Raw genomic sequence first — 24,482 nt, 5'->3', positions numbered from 1 at the left:
CTGCCTCGGGGCTGGGCTGCATCTAGGGTGACCCTCCACAGGCAAGAGGAGTAGCACAGCTCCTTGGAGACTTATTTGCTTGCGCTAAAACCAGCCCCTCTTTATCAGAGGGTTACCTTGTAATTGTGTTTGCCTTAGGTTCAGGCAAGTCAGGTTTCCTTTAAAAAAAATGAATAAAATCTTTCTGGTTGCCTTCATGAGTGTTACTGTAGTTCAAATGTGAATGCTTTAGAAGGCTGTATATAAACACAGCATTAATTTATCTTTCTTCCAAGTTGACAATGTTTTACATCCACACATTGAAGCCAGGGAAGCTTGTTATATCTCACATTTACAGGATCTTTAACTGCAGGTAACATTCAAACCTATGAGCTTTAGTTTTCCCTTGCACTAATACTGTGCAGGGTATTTTTAATTTAGACAAGTATGTTCTCTTCAGTATTCTTTCTTTGCACGCACGTATGGTTCACAATACAGAGACTGATCATCTTCTGCATATCAAACATCCAGCTGTAGGACAATACTCTTGGCTTTTCTTTTTTTTTGGCCTAAACTATGAACTTTATTAACAGTGGAAGATGGAGGAAATACTTAGCAAAGTATAGTCTCCCACAGTTTGGATATATATATTCAAAGAATGATCTTTGTTCTTATTCTGGAGCTGTGCTGATTTGAAAATGGGTTGGGGGATGTCCACTGTGACAGCCTCACATTGGTCGCCACTTTACACCTTCATCTCAGAAATGTTGAATCCTTTCTGTTAAAGGCTCTCTCTATTCAAGTTTGAGGGTAGAAAGAAGTCCAGTTCCTTTTTGTATTATTTTATGTGAAGGAGACTTTAGCAAAATTCACATTGTCCTCTAATGTCAATTAATTGAAATTGACCGTTTCGAGTATTTATCTGCTCCCTTCTCTAAAATACTCAACGTGAATTTGTCTTTTCAAGTCCTGAGGAGCTCCTGCTGGATAGGTTTGAGTTTTAAAAGTTTCCCTGGGTCTGGGTTTGCATGTCCCATAGTCATGAATCTTTGCATGATACATTTTCCCTAACAAGTTCCATCCCATCTCCCTCACTATTTTTTTTTCTTCACTTATAACCTTCATATTTTTATTTCAAGTTAGCTCTTCACCAGAGGACACTTATATTTTCATTAATTAACATATGGTGTACTCCAACATATAGATAACTTACCTTTTCTTACTTCGCTTTCTGTTTTTTTCTAAAATGCAATGGTTGATTCAGAAATTGAATCTGAAACTTTAGACAGATCTCTCAGAATTTGTCCACATGCAGTTGTTTCTCTAATGGCTTGTGAACTTTGTGTATATGGACTTTCTATACATTGCTTGCTCTTTGCAAAGAGGTAATATTAGTTATATGAGAAAGAGCCTTCAACAGGTCAATACTGTGCTTGAAAATGTAAAAGTCGTAAAGAAAACAGAACAAAGATTATAGGATGAATAGTGACGTTAACTGAATATTGAAATTCTTTAAATATTGAAAAGGATTGAAAAGACAAACAGCATTCATCAGAAAGCAGTTCTTTTAGATATTACTAGCTATTGGAAAAGGAACTGCAGAAATAATTGATTCAGAAATATGTGATTTTGTGTTTGTGTTTGATCAAAACAATTTCTAACAAAATAATGGAAGATGTGTCTATGCATATGAGATGAGGAAGAATTTGGAGAGTTGAATTTGGTGAAAGAATTATAAGGCTTATTAGGTTTATTAGTAGTTCTGCTAAAATTGAGATGGCATTATGGGTAGAAGTGGATTGATCTTTTCAAACAATATACAGGATTTATGATGGAATATTTTAACGGATTTTTTCCAAGAGTTTTAAGTTGAAAATTTGGAAGATAAGCAACTTGAAAGTTGAGATGATTCGTGATTTTTTTTTTTTTTAGGATGGGTAGTAAATAATGCTTAAAATTATCACATGAAATTTAATACCAGTAGATATTGGTCAAAAGAAGGCTTAAAATTCACCTTATATAACGTGATAATAATATTTTGTAAGTTAATGAACAGAACTGATGGAAGTGAAGACTCTCAATTTTGGCACATCTCGTTATGCTAATTTAGGGGTGCACGCAGCACTGATCCTTATGTGCAGTTACCTGTTGCATGGCTTCTAGAAGTGGTGCATTTGAGCAGAAGTTCTGGCTTCTTTAGGTAGTGCTAGTCATGCTTTCAAAGATTTGTCAAATTACAGCTCCATAATTTTCAAATGTTACCTGAAAACATATTTTTGCCTTTATCTGTAAAATGATTAAATGGTATGAAAAAATACTGAAAACAAAACCTGTTCTGTTTACTAGCTTTGGGAATTAAGGGCTGGCTGTTATTAAATTCAGGTCTTCTGCTTTCTGCAGTGCTTCCAAGTTGATCCGTACACATGTATATGTAGTACAGTAAATAAAAGAACATATATATTGAATTTGCATTGTCTGAAAGTGGGAGTCATTATACTTGAACCTTGCAATTCATCTGCATATGTGCAGCAGTTCCAGTGTCTTGGTCAGTCACATATTTAGTCTTGGGCACTCACAGCAGTCACAGTCAGGGATACTTTATTGGTAAAAGGCAGTCGTACCTTGTGAGTGATGGCAGTGGGGTTGGCTGGCATTTAGGGAATGCTGTTTTGTTCATAAAAAGTAACCCTTTGTATCTATCTCATCACCACATTTTTGATAAAAGGTGGTTTTTATATCTTTCAGCCTTACACAGAGATGTTTCTGCACCTGAAGGGTGTTGTGTTAATATGATAATACATAGAATATCTGTTCCTAAAATCAGACTTTCTACTTTCCTTCATTTACACTTTTCACATACTGAGCGTCAAAATCAACCCGTACTGATGCCTAAATAAATTGAATACCAGTGTTTTTTCCTTATATCTATTTTTGTATCAATGAAAATGCGATAGGATTGTGATTATAACCTGTATAGGTCTTGTCTGTTGTCACAGTCTGGAAGGGAAACTAATAATTTGTCCTCAACCACATATTAGACTGGTGAAAAATCAACAAAGTAACTTTCTTTGCTCACTAGTCACATTTTCTTCATGTGTGAAAAATGATACTGCATTCAATTTCATTGTATTTGACATTCCAAGTGTAAAAAGTGTCTCTTAACAAGGTGATGTGACATGGTGAAAACTTGCAGAAGTGACTGGAAAATCTCTCCTGTGCCATTTCCATCATTTTTTTTAGGACAGTACATTGCTTTTCCAGTTGTCAACTTTTCTTTTTTTTTAAACAAATACTTGGTTTGGCTTTTTTTGCAGTTCGTGTGTCACTCCATCTTTTGGGCATCTTTTTGTGTACAAAATTTCATTTTCCTCTGTACTTACTTCACAGAAAATTTCCATTGATGCTAGTGAGAATTACTGGGAAGTTTGATGGCCCATTTACTCTGGAGCAACTTTAATCTATATTATCTTTTTCAAGTATTGCATCTTCTAAGAATTGATATTTTAATGAACCAAATATTTGCTGAGTTACTGCTGAAACATTTTTGCAGTGAGAAACTGTAAGCAACAACAGCAACTGTAGCAAATTCACCAGTTTGTTTATTTAAACCCTCTGAGTAAAATTATGAAATATGGATGATTTAGCAAGTTTGTGGATTAAAGAAGCCTGAATTTAATGGATGTTGAGCACCATCAGCTACCTTAGATTTTATTCTCAGTTTGATTTTACTGTGTGTACTTTCGAACTATTAAATTGCATGTAGTGCCTAAACATAGACCTAAGCACTGAACCCAGGTAAATCCCATTTAAACTTTTTGACTGAGGAAACTATCATCATCCATGTGCTTAAACACGAAAGCAGATCTAGGAAATCAGTCACTTGAAAAGGAGTATGTTTATAGCAATATGTGTACTTGCTGTCTCTTCTTACGAATGAGTACTGAATTGATTATAATTTTACATATTTTCTTGTTGAAACCTTCTTTTCTGGCAGATGACTCTTTCCTGGTAGGTATACCCGTGAATAGTTGCAGTTATTTTTTGTATGTATTTCTCATGTGCCCAAATATATGAGAAATGATTCTGCAGAACTGATCCACTGTAAGAAAGTATGACATGGGTGGCTTTTTGGTTTTGTTTTCCTTTTTCATGTCTGAGACACCCCCCCACCCCACCCCCTTTTTGGGGGGGGTGAAAATTAACTGTTTATTTGTGTATTGAGTTTATCCACATGTTTTAGATTTATACAACAATCTGGCGTAGTATTATTTCAGCAATCCATTTAACAGATGACAATAGTAAAAGTCAAAAGAGAAGATTTCTACATGACTTAACACTGAAGATAAAATGAATTTATTTGAAAAAAATCATAAGAAAGATTTTAATTTATTCAATTAACTTTTTTCTTTTTGTTATGCAAACTGTATGGATTTAACTAAAATACATATAATGATTTCTGTCTAATGATTATGCCTTTTCATTTTAATACATATTAAGCTGTTTTTCTTGTCAGGACATCCATAGTTAAAACTAGGTGTAGAAGCTGAATTGATCTTTATCAGAATTCACATGCCTGGAAAAACAGATACTGTCAAAGAAAATATTGAATTGCTTCATGAGATGGCAGCCTTTCAAAGACAAGGGCTAATAAAGGTTTAAGGCACCAACTGGGGGGTTCCACGAAGTTTGTTAATCTGTGTTTTCTTTTTGCTTAACCGTCATCGCACCCCCAGAACGTTCATAGCTTACATCAGAACTTTAGATTTGCCCACATACTCGTGACTGTGTGTACCTGAGACTTCTTGTGTGGATGTTTCATGTTCATCTAGCCCACTGAAAGAAGCATTTATCTTCAAAAAAGCAGTGCTAGTTATTCTAGGCAGACAGAGCACATTCTGCAAAGCATGCCATTTCAAATATAGATACATCTGCAGCATTACTTATCTTTATTTTTTCTTCATTGGTTAACTGGAAACGGCTCCACATTAAATGGGCTGATTTTAGATAGCTTAATGCACAGGTGCTTTGGGATTTCATTCTCACGCACACAAGTCATGCCTGTGCCTGGTACAAGGAGTCTGTTCTCTTTGGAAACCAGGCTTTTCCAGCCAGCTGATCCTGGATCCTTCGCCTAAGAGGGCTACTTGCTTCAGGAAGATTTTCCTTAAAGGTTGTCAAGAGGATATGTTTAGGCAGGTTTTTCCATGTTACTTAGTCAGCTCTGGGTTTAGAAGGTCACACTAGATGGCTGAATGTCCTTTTGGTTTTCAACTCTCTTAAAAGTTGCATGAGTGAAGATGCTTCTCTGGGTGCACTGGAACAGAAGAAGCTTCAGCTTCTGAAAGCACTGGTTGGTGAGACCTTCAGAAGTGGGAAATTAAATTTTCTCAAAATGACCTACGTGATGTCATGGCACTGCTAGGTGTCTTATTTCCTAAGATTAAGGCAATAGTCAAACAATTTTAAGGATGCATCTGTGTCTATTCATTCTTCACCCTTCAGCATCCTAGTTAATCACTGAACAACAGGATTAAAAATTCCAGCACAGGGGAATTTTATCTTTTGATCAACCCAAGACCATCAACAACGTAGGAACCGTCATACTAAAGAAAGTGTTAGAAAGACCAACGATTACTAACTAGGGTAGTCTCATCTGTATAAGATAAAGACAGAAGCCTTCTCCTTACTATGTCTTTGCAGAAGTAAATTTGATTCTTTCTGTATTGGAGTATTTGAAGATGTTTGTGTTACGAGTCAAAAACACATAGAACGTTCTGTATGAAAATGGTGTGCTGCTGTGACAGGGTGAAACAGGGTGAGCACACGTGAAAAGGAGTAATAAGGAGTATTCCTTCCTGTGTTTGTGTCAGTGGGTTAGGAGCAATGTTGCCACCTCTTGGCTGCTCCATCTAGAATAGTGTGGGGGGGTTGTGTGTCCTTTTTTTTTTTTTCTGATTATAGCCTTGTAGAAACTTGTAGAAACCAGTCCTTGCATGGAAAAGCATGTGAATCTTGCTGCCTTGCCTTCCTTCCTTCTGCTAAATTAAACATCAGAAGTTTTCTGTAGGAGAGTTTGGAAAACATGTTCAGTGACTTCTACTTACATTACTAATGAATAAGGATTTGTCCCAATATGTTACAGTAACTAACAGTCTGTAAACTTAGTACAGAGTAATGCCTTTTATGAAGTAAAATATTCAGATTCCTTTGTATCACAATTAATTTCCATTTTTGTCAACTTTACAAGCTCAGTTATTTTGTCTAGAATTAAAATTAATGAGAAGTTATGCTTGATAAATAATTTGAAGTAACTGTAAAACTGTATTATTGAATAGTTAAACCTATTTAAGATAAAGGTGCAGTCAGGACCAAGGTTTTCTAAATACTTATATTTTGCTTCAAGAACTGACTTGAGAGGTTGCATCTCATTGAAATTCCAAGGTATCATCACCCGTCAAAGTAAAAAAAAGACAAAACCTTTAAAATTATTTTTCTAATAACTGAGAAATGTGTGTTTATATTTTTATAAGAGCACTTAGCTATGCATTTATAGCACGCAACTATAACATATCCATTTATTGACTTTTATGAAAAATGCAGGGTTTAAATTACCTCATGTATTTTATTTGATATGTTTTCTTTCCCAAGTAGACATTGTGTTGAGTTTCATTTCCTTCTATGATATCATAGCATATGTATTAATAGAATTCTTTTCTTTGGGCTTGTTCAACCCAGAAATATGAATGTCTTGAAAATCATGTTGTATTTTTTAATGTAATGTCTATACAGTCATTCAAATTCTTTATTTGCACATCTGTTCTGTAACATGATTATTTTGAAGATACACTTCAATGAAACACATTAATAGGCACTGAAAAATAGAGCATAAATTGAGTTAGCTGTTCATGTGAGAGCTGTTTGAACGTAATTTTATTTGAACTATACTTTTACATTTCTTGTTGTTTGTTGTTTAATTTGGGACCATAGTGTAAAATTCACACCATCTCCCTTTTTTTTTTTTTTTTTTCCTCCTGTAAAGCTTACTAATTTTTCTGGGTATTTTCATTTGTTCCTTCTTTTCTCAGCTTTTGAGTCCAGGAGACAATTGTCACACTTAATCAGTCAGGGATGTAGCTGGTAGTTAGCTAGAGTGAGGCTGAGGAGCTGACTCCGTCTACATCATGTACCACATCCCACCATCTGAGCACATACCATTCTCCTTGTTTGTCTTGCAACTCTTGGGCTGGGTTGACCATGGGTGAACACTGGGTGCCAACAAAAGCTGCTCCGTCATCCTCGTCCTCAACTGGACAGGGGAGAAAATACGACAAAAGCCTTGTGGGTTGAGATAGAGGTAGAAAGATCATGCAACAGTTACCATCATGGGCAAAACAGACTTGATTCAGAGAAATTAATTTAATTTATTACTACTCAAATCAGAGTAGGATAATGAGAAATAAAAACTAAGTCTTAAAACACCTTCTCCACATTCCTCCCTGCTTAGCTTTACTCCTGATTTCTCTACTTCCTACCCCACAGCGGTGCAGGAGGATGGGGAATGGGGGTTGTGGTCAGTTCATCACATGTTGTCTCTGCTGATCCTTCCTCCTCCGAGGGAGGACTCATGGCCTTCTCCTTCTCCAGTGTGGGTCCCTTCCATGGGGTAGAGTCCTTCAGGAACAGACTATTCCAGAGTGGGTCCCCCAGGGGTCACAGGTCCTGCAAGCAAACCTGCTCCAGTGTGGTCTCTCCATGTGGTAACAGCATCCTTCAGGCATCCACCTGCTCCAGTGTGGTGTCCTCCACAGATTGCAGGTGGATACTGGATATCTGCTCCACCGTTAACCTGCATGGGCTGCAGGGGGACCGCCTGCCTCACCATGGTCTTCATCATGGGCTCTTGGGGAATCTCTGCTCTGGTGCCTGAAGCACCTCCTCCTCTTCTTCACCGACCTTGGTGTCTTCAGAGTTGTTTCTCTCACATCTTCTCACTGCTCTCTCTGGCTGCTGTTGCACAGGGGTATTTTTAACCTTCTTAAATAAGTTTATCACAGAGGCACTACCACTGTCGCTGATGGGATTGTCCTTGGCCAGTGGTGGGTTCGTCTTGGAGCTGACTGGTATTGGCTCTATCAGACGTAGGGGAAGCTTCTAGCAACTTCTCACACAGAAGCCACCCGTGTAGCCCCCCTGCTACCAAAACATTACCACACAAACCCGATACAGACTGCATACAAAAAATATTCAGATAATTGGGACCTACAACTGGTTCTCTTCTAACATCTGTAGATTCAAGTGCAGCGCAGATCACTTCTTCAGTGTTTTTTTGTTTGTCTCTTTCTTTCTCCAACTGTAAAATAAGGATTCTAGTATTATTTACTAGTTTTGGAAAAGAATCTTGAGATTCTCAAAATTAATTTGAGATTAATACAAATTACTGTTATGTTAGTAGAAACAAAGCAAAATGATTATTTCTTTTAATGATGCTTTAACTTCAGATCACAATATTAAGGAGAGGAAAATAAAATAAAAGGGAAATTGAACTAGTAACTTTGTTTTGCAGGTTCTTTCATGTTGGTGAATACATCTGGGAGATTTGCGGGACAGAAAGCTCACCTCCTGCTACCCCATCTGAAAGAAAATGATACGCATTGTATTGATTTCCACTATTATGTTTCAAGCAAAAGTGGATCTAGCCCTGGCACTTTGAATATATATGTGAAAGTTAATGATGGTCCTATTGGTAACCCGGTCTGGAACACATCTATCACGGCTACTTGGAACAGAGCGGAACTGGCAATTAGCACTTTCTGGCCCAATTTTTATCAGGTATATTTTACTTTTTATGAAATTTTGTTTCTCGTAATAGTCATCTGGTTCTTAATCATCATTTTGACATGAAATCAAAATATCTTTCAGTATGTCTTGTTGATCTTTTTCTTAATTATATTTTTGTAGATATGCTAAATGTTTGGTTTTATATATACATGGCTGTGCTTATATGTTTACATGTATTTGTAGAAGTGTATGAAATGTACGCACACACATGTATGCTTTAAATGTGGATGGAATAATTACATTGAAACAATTTAGAAATTTTGCCATTGATTTCAGTCAATTACCTCTGTTTCTCCATAATAAATTCACTCATTCTTTCAGTTCATTAGAGATGCTGGAATTGAATGCCAATAGATTTTACTGCAGTAGAGTCTTCAAGTTTCATTTAGATCAGCAATACTTATTGCTTTAAAACCAGCAGAATCCTTCGAATCCTCAGTTTGAGTCTTCAGTTTGAATGTAATAGCCATTTGTTCTGTCCAGTAGTAAACATAAATATAACAGTAGCTATTGTAGGAATCAGCTTCTGATTACATCCTAAAGATTTAGCGAGAATTTCACTTGACAGTTCCTTAGGGTGCTGCTTTTCTGTAGGAAAGTTTACAGATTATATCATTATTTACTGTTCTATAGTAGTTCAACAGAGTTTTTTTTTTCTCTTTCTTTCCATGGAAAATACAGTCTGTGTCTCCACAAGCAGGTAATTTGGTGCAATAATAGCAGACCAGTAGATCAAAGATGTTATTAAGGCTCCTCGCATCTTCACTTGCAGTTTGGAAAGTTTGGTTTGTATTTTATTTGGTCCCTCCTGCTTAACATTGTCACCATACTTATGGTTTGAAGCTTTCTGAAGCAAAGCCATCCCAAAGACGGGGGTTCTTTGACTGCAGACCTCCCTAGGAAGTACAATATTTTCATTCCATGGTGTCATTCCAGGGGACGATAACATCTTAATTCCTACATCAGTGCCCCAGCTACTAGTGTCACATGTGGCAGAGCCTTGTGTCTCTTCCTGCATGTGCTGTTTGGTGCCCCATCATATTCTCATGAGTTTGGCAATGTCTGCTGCAAGGTACTCTGGGGAGTTATAGTGGACCTCTTTGTGGCTGGAGCGGCTGATCTGTGAGGAATTCTCAAGTGAGCTGAAGCTGTTCCTTTTGAACCCTTTTTCCTGTAAGGAAAAGAAATAAGCTGAAGAACTTTCTGGAGTCTTTCCCTCTGTGGTTGTTTCACCCACAATTGATAGAAGGTCCTGGTCTGTAAGATGATTTTGGAGTGTCAGGACCATCTTGTTCTTGGAACAGGGATAACTGGCAGTAGGTGCAGTGCTTGCAGACTCAAAAGAGCACACTCATTCATTTCCTCTTGCCTCAAATAGCGTGTTGCTTAGTTTTGTACGGCGTATTGACAGGGTCTACATTAGCATCCAGTGCTCTGCCCAAGGTGGCTAAGAATTGCTACAACTGCATTGTCAGGGCTTCCTGGAGAGGATTCAGGGTAAGTTTATGGACATCTCAGCAAACTCACTGGGAGCACTTCTGATGTGGATCTCCTATAATTGGCTGTGGGCTTGTTGAGGAAATACCAGCACCTTTTCTAGAAGGGCAGGCATATTAGCAGAGTTGAGGTTAACCTCAGCATTGTGGTGAAAGCTGTGTACTACCTGCCTTTCTGAAGCATGAGGCTGTATCCTGGTCACAGAGTCCAAGCTTGGTTTAGACATACCTTTACGTCTCAGGGTGAAAGGGCAATGTGTATTCTTCTGGCTGTCAGAGTTCAAGGAGTGTTTGGACAATGCTCTTAGCCATATAGTTTAGTTTTATGTAGTCCTGCAAGGAGCAGGGATTTGGACTCAATGATCTTTATGGGTCCCTTCCAACTCAAGGTATTCCGTGATTCTGTGACCTAAATGCAAGACTGTGGACCCCACGTTACTGATTTGATGGCAGTGTTGAGAATTCCCTCCAGTGATGCCAAAGAGCCTTTCTACCTTGACTGAAAGAACGAGGACCACTCTGTGTTGTTAGCCTCAGTGGATGGTGCAAGAGGAATAGAGCATCCCACAGACAATTTCGTGGCTGACATCAGATAAAACTCCGGGCCGTTTGTAACATGGGATCTACTGGAGGGTTTTGTGAGCATGCTGGGTGGTTCAGGAGCACTATGTGGTGCACGTACACTTTGTAGACACTGTGTGACTGTCGCTCATGACCAAGTCTAGAACTGGGTTTGGAATGGATTAGTAGAGGAGCTGCCAATTCCCTGTCTTCTGAAAGGAGTTTGGTTTTCATGCAACAGAACTTCTCCATGAACCAGCTCTCAGTAGATATGAGGATTGTGCTTCAACACCTCACTCTAGCTCTGAAACAAAACACTAATGTGGACAGGGGAATAGAAGAAGCTTTGACTCTGACTAGTAAATTTAAGGTAAATTAACAGATTAATAAAATACAGACAAGCTCTGACAGTTTTAAATGTTATTATTAGTAATAATCTGTGTCAGATTTCTAACAGTATGATACATCTAACTGATGTCTGAGCAATATGGCTATTTGGCCATAGAAAGGTAGCATTTCTAGTCTGCTTTCTACTCGAGACCTGCCATCTGGACTGTTCACCCGTATTCATAGGTGAGCCCTTATACGCTTGGATGGGGTACTGCAGTTTAGCAAATTACCGTGTATCAGCTGGTATATAATAGACACCTGAGTCTGTCTGTAATGGATTCCAGGTGCTCTTTTTCCCTCTGGAAATACAGAAATTTTTACATAATCTTTCTTTCCCTGAAGAGTATAGTGAGTAATTTTCTGCACATTTTTTGCATATAGTCTGAAATTATACTTGGTTAGGTATTGCAATTTAGCTGATGTCCCAAAGTGTCTTATGCTATATTATTATCTGTGGTGGTCCATGGAATCAGTGTAAAACTCCACTGGTTGCACTGTAGATAAGCTAATTTGTTCTTGAAGAAGGTCTGTCTCCATTTTAACAGCTTATGGTCAGTTGTCTGCATTTTGATTGCCTCCATGTCTCGGAAAACATTGATGCAATTTCCTCACTTGTCTGGTGACACTTTCAATTTCTCATTGTTTCTGAACTCTTTTCATCTGTGTTCATGCTTTTTGTTCTTCACATACTCTGTTTTGGAGGGGAGGCAGAAAGTTAGTGGCAAGCAGCCAGGGAAGGAACAGAGAGGGTATATGTGGATCTTGTGAGAAGGTGTATCCACTCCAAGTTTGGTGAGAGCTCAGATGTCTGCATGTCATCTGTGTGGAGAAAGCAGAGGGACCATCTGACAAGTGTCTAGCACCAGCTCTTTTTCCAAAGCTGCTATTCATTTGATTCTAAAACTCTGACCTCTTTCGGCACAAACCCGTGTATTTCTCACATAACCTCCAAAACGTACAAGACTTCCTCACAGGGATTTTCTGAGGCGGTCTGACCCTACTGAATAACATTAAGAAAACAAGATTTTTAAGGAAAGATAGAGCCCTTGTAACTTTTCGCATATGAAGGTTGGTATTTTCCCAATGAGTAATCTTCAGGAAAGACTCAGCATTGGTAGATGAAGGGACAAAGCAATGTAATTGTATGATTTTCTCTGTTGTGTTTTAAATCACGTATCTGTGTAGGTATCTGCATGTTTGTGAATGCCTTATAATTCCATTCCATTAGTAGGAATGTGTCTAGCAGCAAATGATACCAAAATGTACTACAGAACTCTGAAGACAAATTATATATGATAACATTTCAGAGTTACAATATTTATACAATTCAGGATCCTTAAAAACACAGTGGTGTTGGTCTGTTTGGCTGTTGATTCATGAAAAACTTAAGCAAAATAACTCTCACTAATGGTAGCTGACTACAAATTGGATTGAATAGTGTGGAGTGAATTTTAATCCAACTTCTAAAGATTTATTTGTTTAAACCACGTATTATTAACACATATATGCAAAGCGTTCAAAAGATTTAATAATTAACAGTATTTTATTATTGTAGCACCAGTTATCCGAGCTTCTTAATACCTTTCATGTTGAGTTTTCATTTAGAATTGACTCTTTAGAAGTACAGTCTCTGAATAAAGTAATTAATTTCTTTTAGTATACACTTTTCTTTTTACTAGGTAATTATTTGTGTAGGTTTCACCTCATATGGAAGCTGTGCTACATATATAAATCACAATGATAACCTGCATGTAGCAACACTAATTATAGTTTAATTACTGCTTATTTAAACTTAAATTGTTAAGTATTCTGGTGATTAAGGATATATTTAATTCCATAATTAATGGTCTAAGTGCTACTGCTTAACATCTTCCTTTGACTTTAGCATGTCTACCTTGCAGTCCAGTTACTGATTACAGTAAAGTTGCAGTAACATAGGTTCAAGGTGCCAAACACCTTCTGAGGGTCAAAGATAATCAGCAGAGCTTGTTCTTTTCTGCTGTGCCTCCTGGTCTCCGAGCTATTTGTTTCGAAGCCGCTGGGATGTTTCTACAGGAGCTAGTCTTATTTCTGTATTATAAAATCCCTTTAGGAGTGCTCCCCTGAGGGAGCATTGGCTTCCTCTTTTTATCATTGGTCACAGCAGAAATTGTTTGCTTTGCTGGGATATTGTCTACTTGGTGCATCTTAAAGCAAGATCATCAAGGAGTTTATCGTGCCATTAGAGACAGCCTGCAAACAAAACAAGGCTTTGCATAATTACTAAGACCTTCACCCTCCTCCTTACTTGAATAGAATTAGGATGTATACAGAAAAAGGATTAAAAGCCATGTAGATTTCTATTCGTAGTGGTGAGGCTGTTTTTAGATTTTCCGGAGGGGTTTGGGGAGTTTGTTTTGATTTTCTTTAATGTGTGGTTTTCTGCCCCTCATTTGGATCTTTTAGCAGGAGGAAAATCTGTTTTCAGAGGGTTTTTTTCCAGTTTTGTGTGTGTTTGGGGTACGGGAGTAATTCTTTTTCTTTTTGCCTACGTTAGTTGATGATTCTCTGACCAATTAGTAGTATTTAAAATATATTTTATGTTTTTGAAGCATTGCAGTTTTGGGACTTTACAACATGCAAAATGCCGCTACTGGGTTGAGTCTGGTTGAGTGGCTTGTGTTCCCTGCTCCCAACTCTGCGAGCAAGCAATTTGGCACAGCACCGTTGGAAGTTACGCACCATCCCCCTATCAGTTTTTATTTTTTGAATTATTTCTTTTGTACTTTGCTAGGAGTCAGGCATGGCAGCAGTGAACTGAAACAAATCTTGATTAAATAGCACAACAAACAGTGCAGTTTTAAATTCCAGAAATGGAATTGAAAGGATTAAAAATAGCTTCCAGTGGAGCAACACTACTCTATGCTATTACACCTTCTTTAAACATGAATTCCTATGAAGCTGGGATGAGAAAATGGGATAAGAGCCTGGCAGTAATTCCTGATCTTTTTTAGTAAGGACACAAAGGACTTATATGGTATCACTTCACACTGAGATGAGATTTACCCTTTACCATTCTGACACTTTCCCCTGTAAATTAGGAGTTTAGGGAATAAGAAGCAGTAGATGCAACCTACCTTTTCAAATCTGCACTTAAACTTTCATTTGTTTCGTAACTTGCTTTGTACATGCTTTGCTTGGAGTTTGGCTCATGCAATGTACTGAAGTCACCAGCTAGGACAGAGAATTAAGCTTCTTGTGCGGTAAAGGTCAGACTCACATTCTCACGTGTTGTGTGTGTTGCATTCAGCTGCACGCATATGGTTCCTGAGCTGCGCTTTGAACTCAAAAGAAACTTTGAAATGCATATTGCGTTTTTACTCACCAGCCCTGTGACAGGCATCTTAAATAGATCTCCTTCACTAAGTTGGGTGATTTTGGAATAGTTATTTTGAGAAAGATACACCAGGGCGAACCGCATACCTAAATTTAAAAGCCTCAGCAGTCTAAAAATGGCCAAGAGTAAAAAGGCACATGCTTTTTGTCATGTACACAAGGCTGTTATTTTCTCCCGTCCCTTGTTCCTAAACCGAGAAAGCTACTGGGTCTTCAGTAGAGAAATATAAGGCCACAACTCATTTGAAAACAAAAAGAGAATAATAAGATATAATAAGCCTTAGCATCAGGAGCTCAGTTTTTGGTGTTGCTCACCCATAAGAGGTTTCTTTGGGATCTCATGTTGGCAGCAACCACCAAAATGTTCTTTAATGTGCTTGAGTGCATGTGTGAGTGCCAAATGGTAGTTGTGTAGAGTGAGAGGTGGGGAATGAAATGACATAAAGTGAATTCCCAGCCAGGGAGGCCTGACCATGTTTTAAGCAGCCCAGGTCAGTCAGCTGTGACGGGTGTCTGTGGGGCCTGGGACCAAATCAGGTCGGGAACCACCCTTCAAGTGGCTTTGACGAGTCAGCAGTCATCAAAGAGTGATCATTGTGCGGGTACTCCTAGGATGGAGTCAAAAGTGGGGAGAAGAACTCAACCCCTGGGGGTACAGACCAATGCCAGTTTTCTGGAGAAAAACTGGTCCCAAGCCCTTGTAAAATACAGAGGGAGGCACTCTGCCCGGGGAGAAGCCATCGCTGCCCACTGAGCAGGGCTGCAGGGAAGCGGGATTGCAGCCTGACTTTCTAAATTGCTTTTCTGAATACTTCTTTCTCTCTCTTGTTTTTGCAAACCGCTATTTTTAAGTCCTGTGAAGTAGGGAGTGTTTATTTTAGGTACAATCCACCTTTTGACTAAAAGTGTTTCAATTTCGCAACAACAAAGGCAGGAATTCACGGAGTGAGGTTGTGTGGCAACAAAACCTGTTTATTTCTATTGTTCCTTGGAACAGCCAAGTTATCTTGAGTCGCACATTTTCAGCAGTAAGCATTTTATGCTGGTGAGCAGACCCCCTTTCTTTGTTCATACGTAGCAAGGGGAAGTGGCAGGAATGAAAGCTAATTTTGCTCTTCAGTGAAGCAGGGAGGATCAGGGACAGTGCAGTGCTAAGCCACTTCCCTGGTTCCTGTTTGGCAGGCCTGCGAGGGGGGGAGCCGTGTAAAACGGCTCTCAGGCCAACATTCCGCGGCGTTTTTCCTGAGTAAATGAATTCAGTGTTTTAACCGGTTGTTTCCTGACTGATAAGGGGGTGGAATAATAGGCGAAAAAAATCCAAGGGCTGCCCAGCCTGACGTAGCTGGAGTGTTGTCTCTATTTTGACTGGGGTCTTTTGTATTGCCTGCAGGTGTTGCGTCAAGTCAGCCCTGAGGAAAGGCAGAGCTTGGAGGCGGGAGCAGAAATGTTAGCTTTTACAAGACCAGCAACTTTTCAAATGTAAAATGATGGAAAAAAAAATGGGCATGAAATAAGTTTCTAGGTTTCATTTCTAGTGAAAATTCTCGTTCATTTCTCTTCACTGGGTAAAAAACTGGCTGGATGGCCATGCCCAGAAAGTTGTGATTAATGAGGTGAAATCCAGTTGGCGGCCAGTCACAAATAGTGTCCCTCAGGGCTCAGTTTTGGGGCCAGTCTTGTTTAATATCTTTATTGATGATCTGGATAATGGGGTTGAATGTACCCTCAGTAAGTTTGCAGATAACACCAAACTAGGTGGGAGTGTTGATCTACTTGAGGGTCAGAAGGCTCTACAGAGGGACCTGGACAGGTTGGATCAATGGGCCAAGGCCAATGGGATGAGGTTTAATAAGGCCAAGTGCTGGGTCCTACATTTTGGTCACAACAACCCCAGGCAGTGCTACAGGCTTGGGGAAGAGCGGCTGGAAAGCTGCTCGGCAGAAAAGGACCTGGGGGTGTTGGTGGACAGCCAGCAGTGTGGCCAGGTGGCCAAGAAGACCAACAGCATCCTGGCCTGTATCAGGAATAGTGTGGCCAGCAGGAGTAGGGAAGTGATTGTGCCTCTGTACTCGGCACTGGTGAGGCCTCACCTTGAGTACTGTGTTCAGTTTTGGGCCCCTCACTACAAGAAGGACATTGAAGTGCTAGAGCATGTCCAGAGGAGAGCCACCAAGCTGGTGACGGGCCTCGAGAACAAGTTATGTGAGGAGAGGCTGAGGGAACTGGGCATGTTTAGTGTTTAGTTTGGAGGAGGCTGAGGGGAGACCTCATTGCCCTCTACAACTACCTGAAAGGAGGTTGTAGACAGGTGGGTGTTGGCCTGTTCTCCCAAGTGAATAATGACAGGACTAGAAGAAATGGTCTAAAATTGTGGCAGGGGAGGTTTAGATTAGATATTAGGAAGAATTACTTTACTGAGAGAGTGGTCAGGCACTGGAACAGCCTGCCCAGGGAGGTGGTGGAGTCACCATCCCTGGAGGTATTTAAGAAATGTGTAGACGTGGCACTTCAGGGCATGCTCTAGTGCCTGAGATTGTTGGTTTGTGTCTGTTTGTGGGGTTTTTTTGTGGTTTGTGTGTTGTTTTTTTTTTTTTCCTTTTTTTTGTGGGTGTGATCAATGATTTCAAAGGTCCCTTCCAACCATGAAGATTCTGTGATTCTGTGAAATTACTAGCAGAACTGATCCAAATTTGTAATAGTCTTGACATCCCTAATACAAGCTTTTTGATGAATAAGTGAGCTACCAAAAGTGTTTCTAGGTCTGTTCCTGAGCACCCTCTTACAGTGTGCAGCACGCTTACGGGACTTTCAGAAATGTGTCATATGTAAGATCAATTTTTTTTTTTTAGTGTAAAAAGGGAAAATGCTTAGTTAAGCAGATATTTTAGTCCATGATCTTAATTTATTAATTTAAATAAAACAAAATACTGGATTTGGATACAGTAGATGATATTATTTCACAGCTTGTGAACAGAATGGAAATGATATTCCTGTACTTGGAATAGGTGTCATGGTCTTGAATATATGAAGTAAAAGGCACATCAGCGATGTCTCTTTGGTGATGGTGTGTCACTGCTGCCTGTAGTGTCTCTTTCCATTTACAACAAATTGCATATTTTATGTCAGAAGAGGCCAAAACTTAACAATCATTGAAGTTGATATCAGCTTGGCTATTCTTTTAATGGAAGCATGATTAAACTGACAAGATTTCAATTTGTGTTACTTTTCTTAGGAACATGCCCCCTTTAATGACAATAATTGTAATTTAATAGTATGTCCAGCTAGCAGTTTCTTGATATATTGCCTGGCTGATTTGTGTTAGTGGCAGTTTTGGTATGTTTAGAAATACAGCAGGATATTTTAGCCCACTCAATGAGTCTTTGTGTTGTCATTAGCAGGTCTGATTCAGTTATTTCAAGCTTGTAGTTTCTGCCTGTGAAGGAACAGGTTTGTGTTTAGAATCTGCAAGCTTTGTTTGTCTGCGAGTGTATTGCACTAGTGAAATACTTAGCTACTGGCTCTCTGAGAGTTTCTAAGTACCCCGGTTATATATTTTGAGATCTTCTACTTGGGTATTGTGTATGTTTTCTTTTCTAAGTTTCAGGTATTTGGGTTTGTTGAAAGTCAAGTAATTCTTCAGAAAAGGCACTTGTACGCAACTTTAAAAAAAAATTGTTAAATCCCCGTTATCTGGCAGTAATATTTTTAGCAGAAAACTTCTGACCAGTTTGATTGGCTGCCTTAGAGGTGTCCATGTGCCAGTTCCTTGTGGACTTTTCTAGAATTTAGCATATCTAAAAGTGAAGAACCTGAAAAAAACCTCCTCTGCTCTGCAGTGGTGGGATGATGGATCAGGTAGACATTTCAATTTGGCTTTGCACAGACCTTCTTATACTGAGCACTCCAAAAGAGAGGGAGCTTATTTTTCAACTTTTTTTCAAGTTGTAGTTCAATAAAAACTAGAAAGTTACCCGTGTTTTTTTCTTCTTAAGAGAGAAAACTCAAAGCCACTAAGGAATACAGGAGAAAAAATCAGAAAGTGTTCCAGTCCTCTGTGTTTTACAGGCAGGCATTTGCCTCCACGCTTAGATTGAGTTAATTCAATTATTTTCTTAGTGGCAGCATATTTCCATGGGAAGCTTTTCCACCATTTCTGAGACCTGTCTTTCTGCTCCCTGTTCTTCACCACTGTGCTGTAACATCCCTGCATTAACTGCAGGTTCCCAGGGCTGTGATATGGTTCTCATGCCCACCAGCATAACCTTTTTTTTTTTTTTTCAGAGAGCATAACATAAACTGAGAGCATGCAACTGTTTGATACATTTGTTAATAGAGAGAAATGCTTGCTCTTTTTTTTAAAGTTCAGAGGTGAAAACAAGAGCTGCATTCTGGGTCTTGCACTGCCATCAAAACTTAGGATAAGCACGTCATCCCTCTCTGTATTTCCATTTCAAGGCTGTTAAGATGAGTGTAAGAATGACCATGGTTGGAAAAGCTCTTTCAAGTCTTTGAATGCAAGTTATTCTTCAATAATTTGAGCTTTTTTCTTCTTTAAGAACTTCTGCTTCCTAACATAGTTCTTAAGACTGTGATTCCACCAGGAGATTTTCCGCTTTGTAGGAAATAAATGCTTTGAAATTACAAATGGACTTGCTCTGGATGCTCTACTGGGTGCTGGGAGCCAAATCCATACCCTGTCCAGCCAGTCTCTTGGTGTGGATCGCCAATACCAGCTTCAAGCACCATGAGAGTGCTTTTGGGGATTTAGAAGGCCACAGGCCACATCCTTTTCTTGCAGAGCTTGTTTCTGCAAAAGTTGTTTGATAACTTTCAGACTCTTCTCATTGCTGTTTTGTTTTTTCTTGTTGCTGCCTGGTTCACCTGGGGGCAACATTAGCACTGTAGGTTGAAATTTTTGTGTGGACAGGAGACAGAACTAGAATGAAAAGTAGTTTTTTCCTTGTCAGCCATATGGAGTTAAAGCCATATTTACAGCAATTTCCCTGTGAGATTGAGAGGGAGAAATGGACAGAGTTTAGGAAAATTATATTTGTGAGAGAAGAACAAGATTGGTGTCTGCAGGTGGAGCAATGAGAAAGATGGGAGAAGGCAGAGGCAAGAAGTGGTGAAGAATTTGTTCACCTCAAGGTTTGTTTTAAAATCAGAATCAGTGCTCTGCCATTGTATATTCAACATGAGGAAACTGTGATATATTATTACAGGACTATATGTTATCCTTGTGACATGTTTGCATTCTGCATCATTCTCTTTCTGTTGAAATAATTGCAGTAAAGGAAATAGTATATAGTGTCCTTCTGCATCTGTTCCGAGGTCAGGTATAGCATATGTGTGAAAAAACGTTTCTAACCTTTTTCTTCCTCGGTGTACTTCCTGAGACTAGTTACAAGAGGTTATTAGAGTTAACTTTCCAAGCAAAAGGGAACTCTTAAAAAAAAACCGAAGTCACAACCTGCGTTTGAGCATGAGGTTCTCAAGCATAGGTTTGGAAATGTACCTGCTAATGTTACTGCCATATTTTCTTCTATTCCCCATAAACGTTCTTGGGATGTTAAAGCTAAGACTGCCAAAGTTTAGAGAGGTTTACTTTTGAGTGTACTTAATTCAAACAACAAGAACAGTCCATTTATTTTGTGACCTATTTATAGCCATTAAACAAACCACAGCAAATGGATCTGATTTACTTAATTCAGTACATTTGGTGGAAGATTAACAGCATGGAAAATACATTCATGAAAATGGTTATGTTTGTGTCTGATACCGTGCAAATATCTGTATACCGCAGAACTGTCATTTTAAAAATAAAAATAGGAGATTATTATGCAAGACGAAGAATTGGAAATAAAATTATTAGGTAACTACTTTGGCAGACCAAATATTGGGGAGATTGTGTTATTTCTCATTGTGAGCTATTTATGATCACAATTGTAAATCTCAATAAATAGTATCAACATTAAAAAATGTGATTTATGTTCTGACTCATTTTAATAAGAAGAACAACATGTTTCAGGGTTTTTTTGATTGTATTTTGTTTTCAGGGTGTTCTCAATATATTAAAAGAGTTGATGTATTTTTCCACAACACAGTTTTTTTATATTCCCTGTGTTACAAAGCTGCTAACTGAAATTCTCTTTTTGCTTCTCAGGTTGTTTTTGAAGTGGTCACTTCAGGTCATCCAGGATATGTGGCTATTGATGAAGTGAAAGTTTTAGGACATCCATGTAGTAAGTACCCGTCTGCTGTTTTAAAGCCAGCCCTCTAATGTGAATGTGTTGCTGTGCTTCAATAAATGTGGAGCAAAAGATACAGAAAATGTCAGAAAACAGTGTCACTGCTATAAATGTAGGCTGAGTATGTACAAAGCGTTGCTAGCATTTGAGCACCTGCACCTTATTTGCTTTAAACACATCTCTTTTATGCACCTTGTGTACAGTACTTGGCATAAGCCTCAGAGCCAAATTGGGCCATCCTGTGACTCCTTCAGAACAAAAGTCATCAGGATTTGTTGACTAGTTTTCTGTTGGCATAAAAAATTCAGTGCAGCCACAAGCTGAGGCATTAGTGAGAGCAGATGAGCAGCAGAAGAGCTGAATATGTATGATTGTTTTTTCTAAGGCTTAGAAAGAAGAAGACTCAGCTGGCCAAAGCTTGGCTAAGCAAGGTCACTTAGGGTACTTCCCCAGGTATTATACTTTGGGTTCATGACTATTTCTGCACTGTTTTACTTGCTTATGTTTCAGATATATTTCCTTAGCCCATTATCAAGGATATGTAATAAACTGTCCTACATTACTTTAAAACTGATGTCAAAACAAAACCATGGAACTTAAAGCTTTAATATCGTAATCCAGATGTAATTGACATGTAATTGTAGGTAGTAATCTTATTGACCAAGTGACTGAGTGGGGAAAAACACAACAACTTCTGTATAATTGTTCACCTTCCTCTTATGCCATATTGTACTTGTATGCCTTCTTTGTGGCTTATAAGTAAAAGCTGTGATTTAAAATAAAAAGTGGTTTACTGGTTAGTACGAGAGCATCTCATAAAAATTATTGTAGTGTTAGTGGCAAGAAGACATAGACATTTCTTCAAATATGGAGACAGTTATGCAGAATCAGCAGCTGTTATTTCTGAATCACTTAGTTCTAATAAACACAGCAGGCTCTCATGTTGTTAGGCAGCATTTGTGCTTCTGCATTTTGAATTTATATCTTTGGTTCAGGCAGCATAAGTATAAAGCAGCATTTTATCAGCTTAATAATTTTTCTTATACAAGTTTTGAGAGGTTTGATCTGTGCATTTGATCTCAAAACGTGCAAGTAGCTTTTGCTAGTGTGGAGACTGAGATGTACCCCGTAGCACGTAGAGTTCTAATATGACAATGTTGAAATGCAAAAGCTTTAATGAAAAGTTCTTTGATGAAGTAATTAAAATGTTAGAAATTAAAACATCAAACCAGTTACATTGTCTACAAGAAAATTGAAAAAGTGTGAAAATTGGAATAGAACACTGTGTGTCTAAAACTTTGCCAGACTCAATGCTGTTCTTTCTCTATATTGCCAGAAAAAATACTTTTGGAATTATTAACTCTTTAAACAAAAAAATCAAATGGCAAAATATTTGTTAGGCAGTTGTCTGGGTAGTATGGACACAGACCAAGCAGAAAGCAACTTGTAAGAACTGAAAAGGATGGCTTTTGACGAGTGGGGATTTTCTCTGTGTGTATTTGTTTTTTAAAATCTGACACCTGTCTCCACTTAGGACATACCTGGTAATTTGGAAAGGATAGTTTTCCAGAGTTTAGGAAGAATGAGAAAAAACATCTAGTGGGGTAAAAGCAGAAGTAAAAAAAATTAAAAAAAAAAGTGACTGAGAAATGGAGAACCTATTGAAGGATTTTACTCGATAGTCAGACATTAATAGTTTGATAGGCAACGGAGAGAATGACCTCGGCCTAAAGCCTGTCTGTCCTAATTGGGAAGTGTTTAAGAAAAAAAAAAAAGCAGTATGTCTAATAAATTTAGCATAAGGACACTTACCATAAAAACTTTTCTTTCTGTATTTACATATTAAGTTGGGCTATTTTATTCCATCCCCTTATTCTTATACTGCCTTAGACTGGATATTAAACAACTTTTTCTTGAATTCTGGTAGCTGGATATTTGTAGATTCCTTAAAACAGCAAGATCTTCCAGTGATAAGGTCTTTTGAGAAATTGTTACCAACACTTTAAGTGGTTGTGATGCTCTGCTAGAAAGTTTATGTTTGGTTTGCCAGTTTATTGCTAATACTGACATTTCCATGTCTCAAAGCAATGTTCAGAGCCTTGCTTATCTGCTGGTATAGGCAGTGCAAAATGTCCCCTTGCCTGGAGTGGGATGTGAGTGGGAATACTGCCTTTTCAAGGATAAGTTTCTGTATCAAATTTCTATGGTTTTCTGTGTCACATGATTGACTCCAGTAAAACAAAAATACATAGGCTATCTTTCCTCCTTCAGTGGGCATAGTTCTTATTTGAATACCTATTTCATTTGTTATTTATAGCTGGATTGCTTTAATTTTTACTGGGACTGTTTTCTCTTTCTAAATGAAAACCAAGTATTTGTATGGAGAATGCATGTGTTTTGGTTATTCTGCAGTGTTGTCAAAAGGAAATACGTTTAAAGAATACAGCTGTAGTTGGTGAGAAGTGTTATGTTAGTATTTTAGCTGTTTGGTTGGTACATTTCTAAAGCATCTCCTCTATAGGCACTCTACCTGGTTAAAAAGAAAAACCTGTTTCCCTGACAACATCACCCAACTTCTTACTGTCTTGTCTAGTTGGTAGTGTAAGTATCTAATAAAGTTTTTTTTTTTTCCAAAGCATAATTAGTTTCCAATATGATCTTTATTAATAGAGTTTTATTGCAAGAGGGATGCTGAGCTAAGATAATTTACACAGCAGGAACAATTAAATAGCACTTTTGCTCTTTCCCAGGTGCGGAAGTAAACCAACCTAGAATCTAATGAGTAGTCAGTGATTTGAACCTTTTAAAGCAGGGCTATTTAATTTTCTCAGCGAATTACTCATAGCCAGTACTTGCGTGTTGCATAACTTCAGTACTTTACCTTCTTCCAACAGCAAAAACTCCCCATTTCTTGCGTCTTCAGAGTGTGGAAGTCAATGCGGGACAATTTGCCACTTTTCAATGCACTGCCAATGGTGGAACAGACTCAGGTGACAGACTCTGGTTACAGGTAATTTCTTTCTTTCCTAATGCACTGAGATCTGGGGGGAGGGGAGTTCATTATTCTGAAAGGAATGTAAAACATGAAAAATGGTAGGCCTGTCCATTTCATCAAGATTAGGTTTTATAGCGCCTTTGAACTGCTGCATAGCAGGTGTTCTGTTGTAGAAAATTATACTGGAAGATTTTACTCCCTTATTTCAATGGGATACCTTATTAAAAATAAAGGTAGTGTTTTTGTTTCATGTAGTGATGGTGAGTAAAGGTTGAATCCCTGAGGAAGAGCACATGGCTTTCTCACAACATCTCTGCCGGTTAACTGCAACATTATGCACAATGATTTTATTGGCTTACCTCTATCTCTGTTTAGTATTTTCAGCTAAAATTACATTCTCACTTTTTAAGCCTGGAGAAGACCAGTAGGACAGTCAAATCTGACCTTCTGCGCTATAGAGCCAAAGAATCTTACATATATTCATTGAGTCCATAATTTTTTACTTATTGGATGATGTAGGTTCTAGATAGGTATCAGATCTTGATTTAAGACTGTCTCCAACTCAGTCCTCCTTATCCGTATGTGTAAATTTGTGTCAAA

General features: G+C 38.4%; 1 protein-coding gene across 6 annotated transcripts in view; it reads left to right on the top strand.

Moving 5' to 3' along the window:
* Nucleotides 1-24,482, top strand: part of PTPRM (protein tyrosine phosphatase, receptor type, M) — a 360,339-nt gene that overhangs the window by 29,837 nt on the left and 306,020 nt on the right. For all 6 annotated transcript variants that reach the window (XM_014938720.1, XM_014938716.1, XM_014938719.1 and 3 more), the window contains exons 2-4: nt 8,543-8,808; nt 20,803-20,881; nt 23,782-23,897. In XM_014938720.1, coding sequence (XP_014794206.1) covers nt 8,543-8,808; nt 20,803-20,881; nt 23,782-23,897 — 461 coding nt within the window. The remainder of the gene's footprint in view (nt 1-8,542; nt 8,809-20,802; nt 20,882-23,781; nt 23,898-24,482) is intronic.

This window comes from Calidris pugnax, unplaced genomic scaffold (genome assembly GCF_001431845.1).
Source record: "Calidris pugnax isolate Ruff unplaced genomic scaffold, ASM143184v1 scaffold13, whole genome shotgun sequence".
Taxonomy (NCBI): Eukaryota; Metazoa; Chordata; class Aves; order Charadriiformes; family Scolopacidae; genus Calidris; species Calidris pugnax.
The sequence above is the reverse complement of the archived record's forward strand: the minus strand, read 5'-3'. Positions and strand labels throughout refer to the sequence as shown.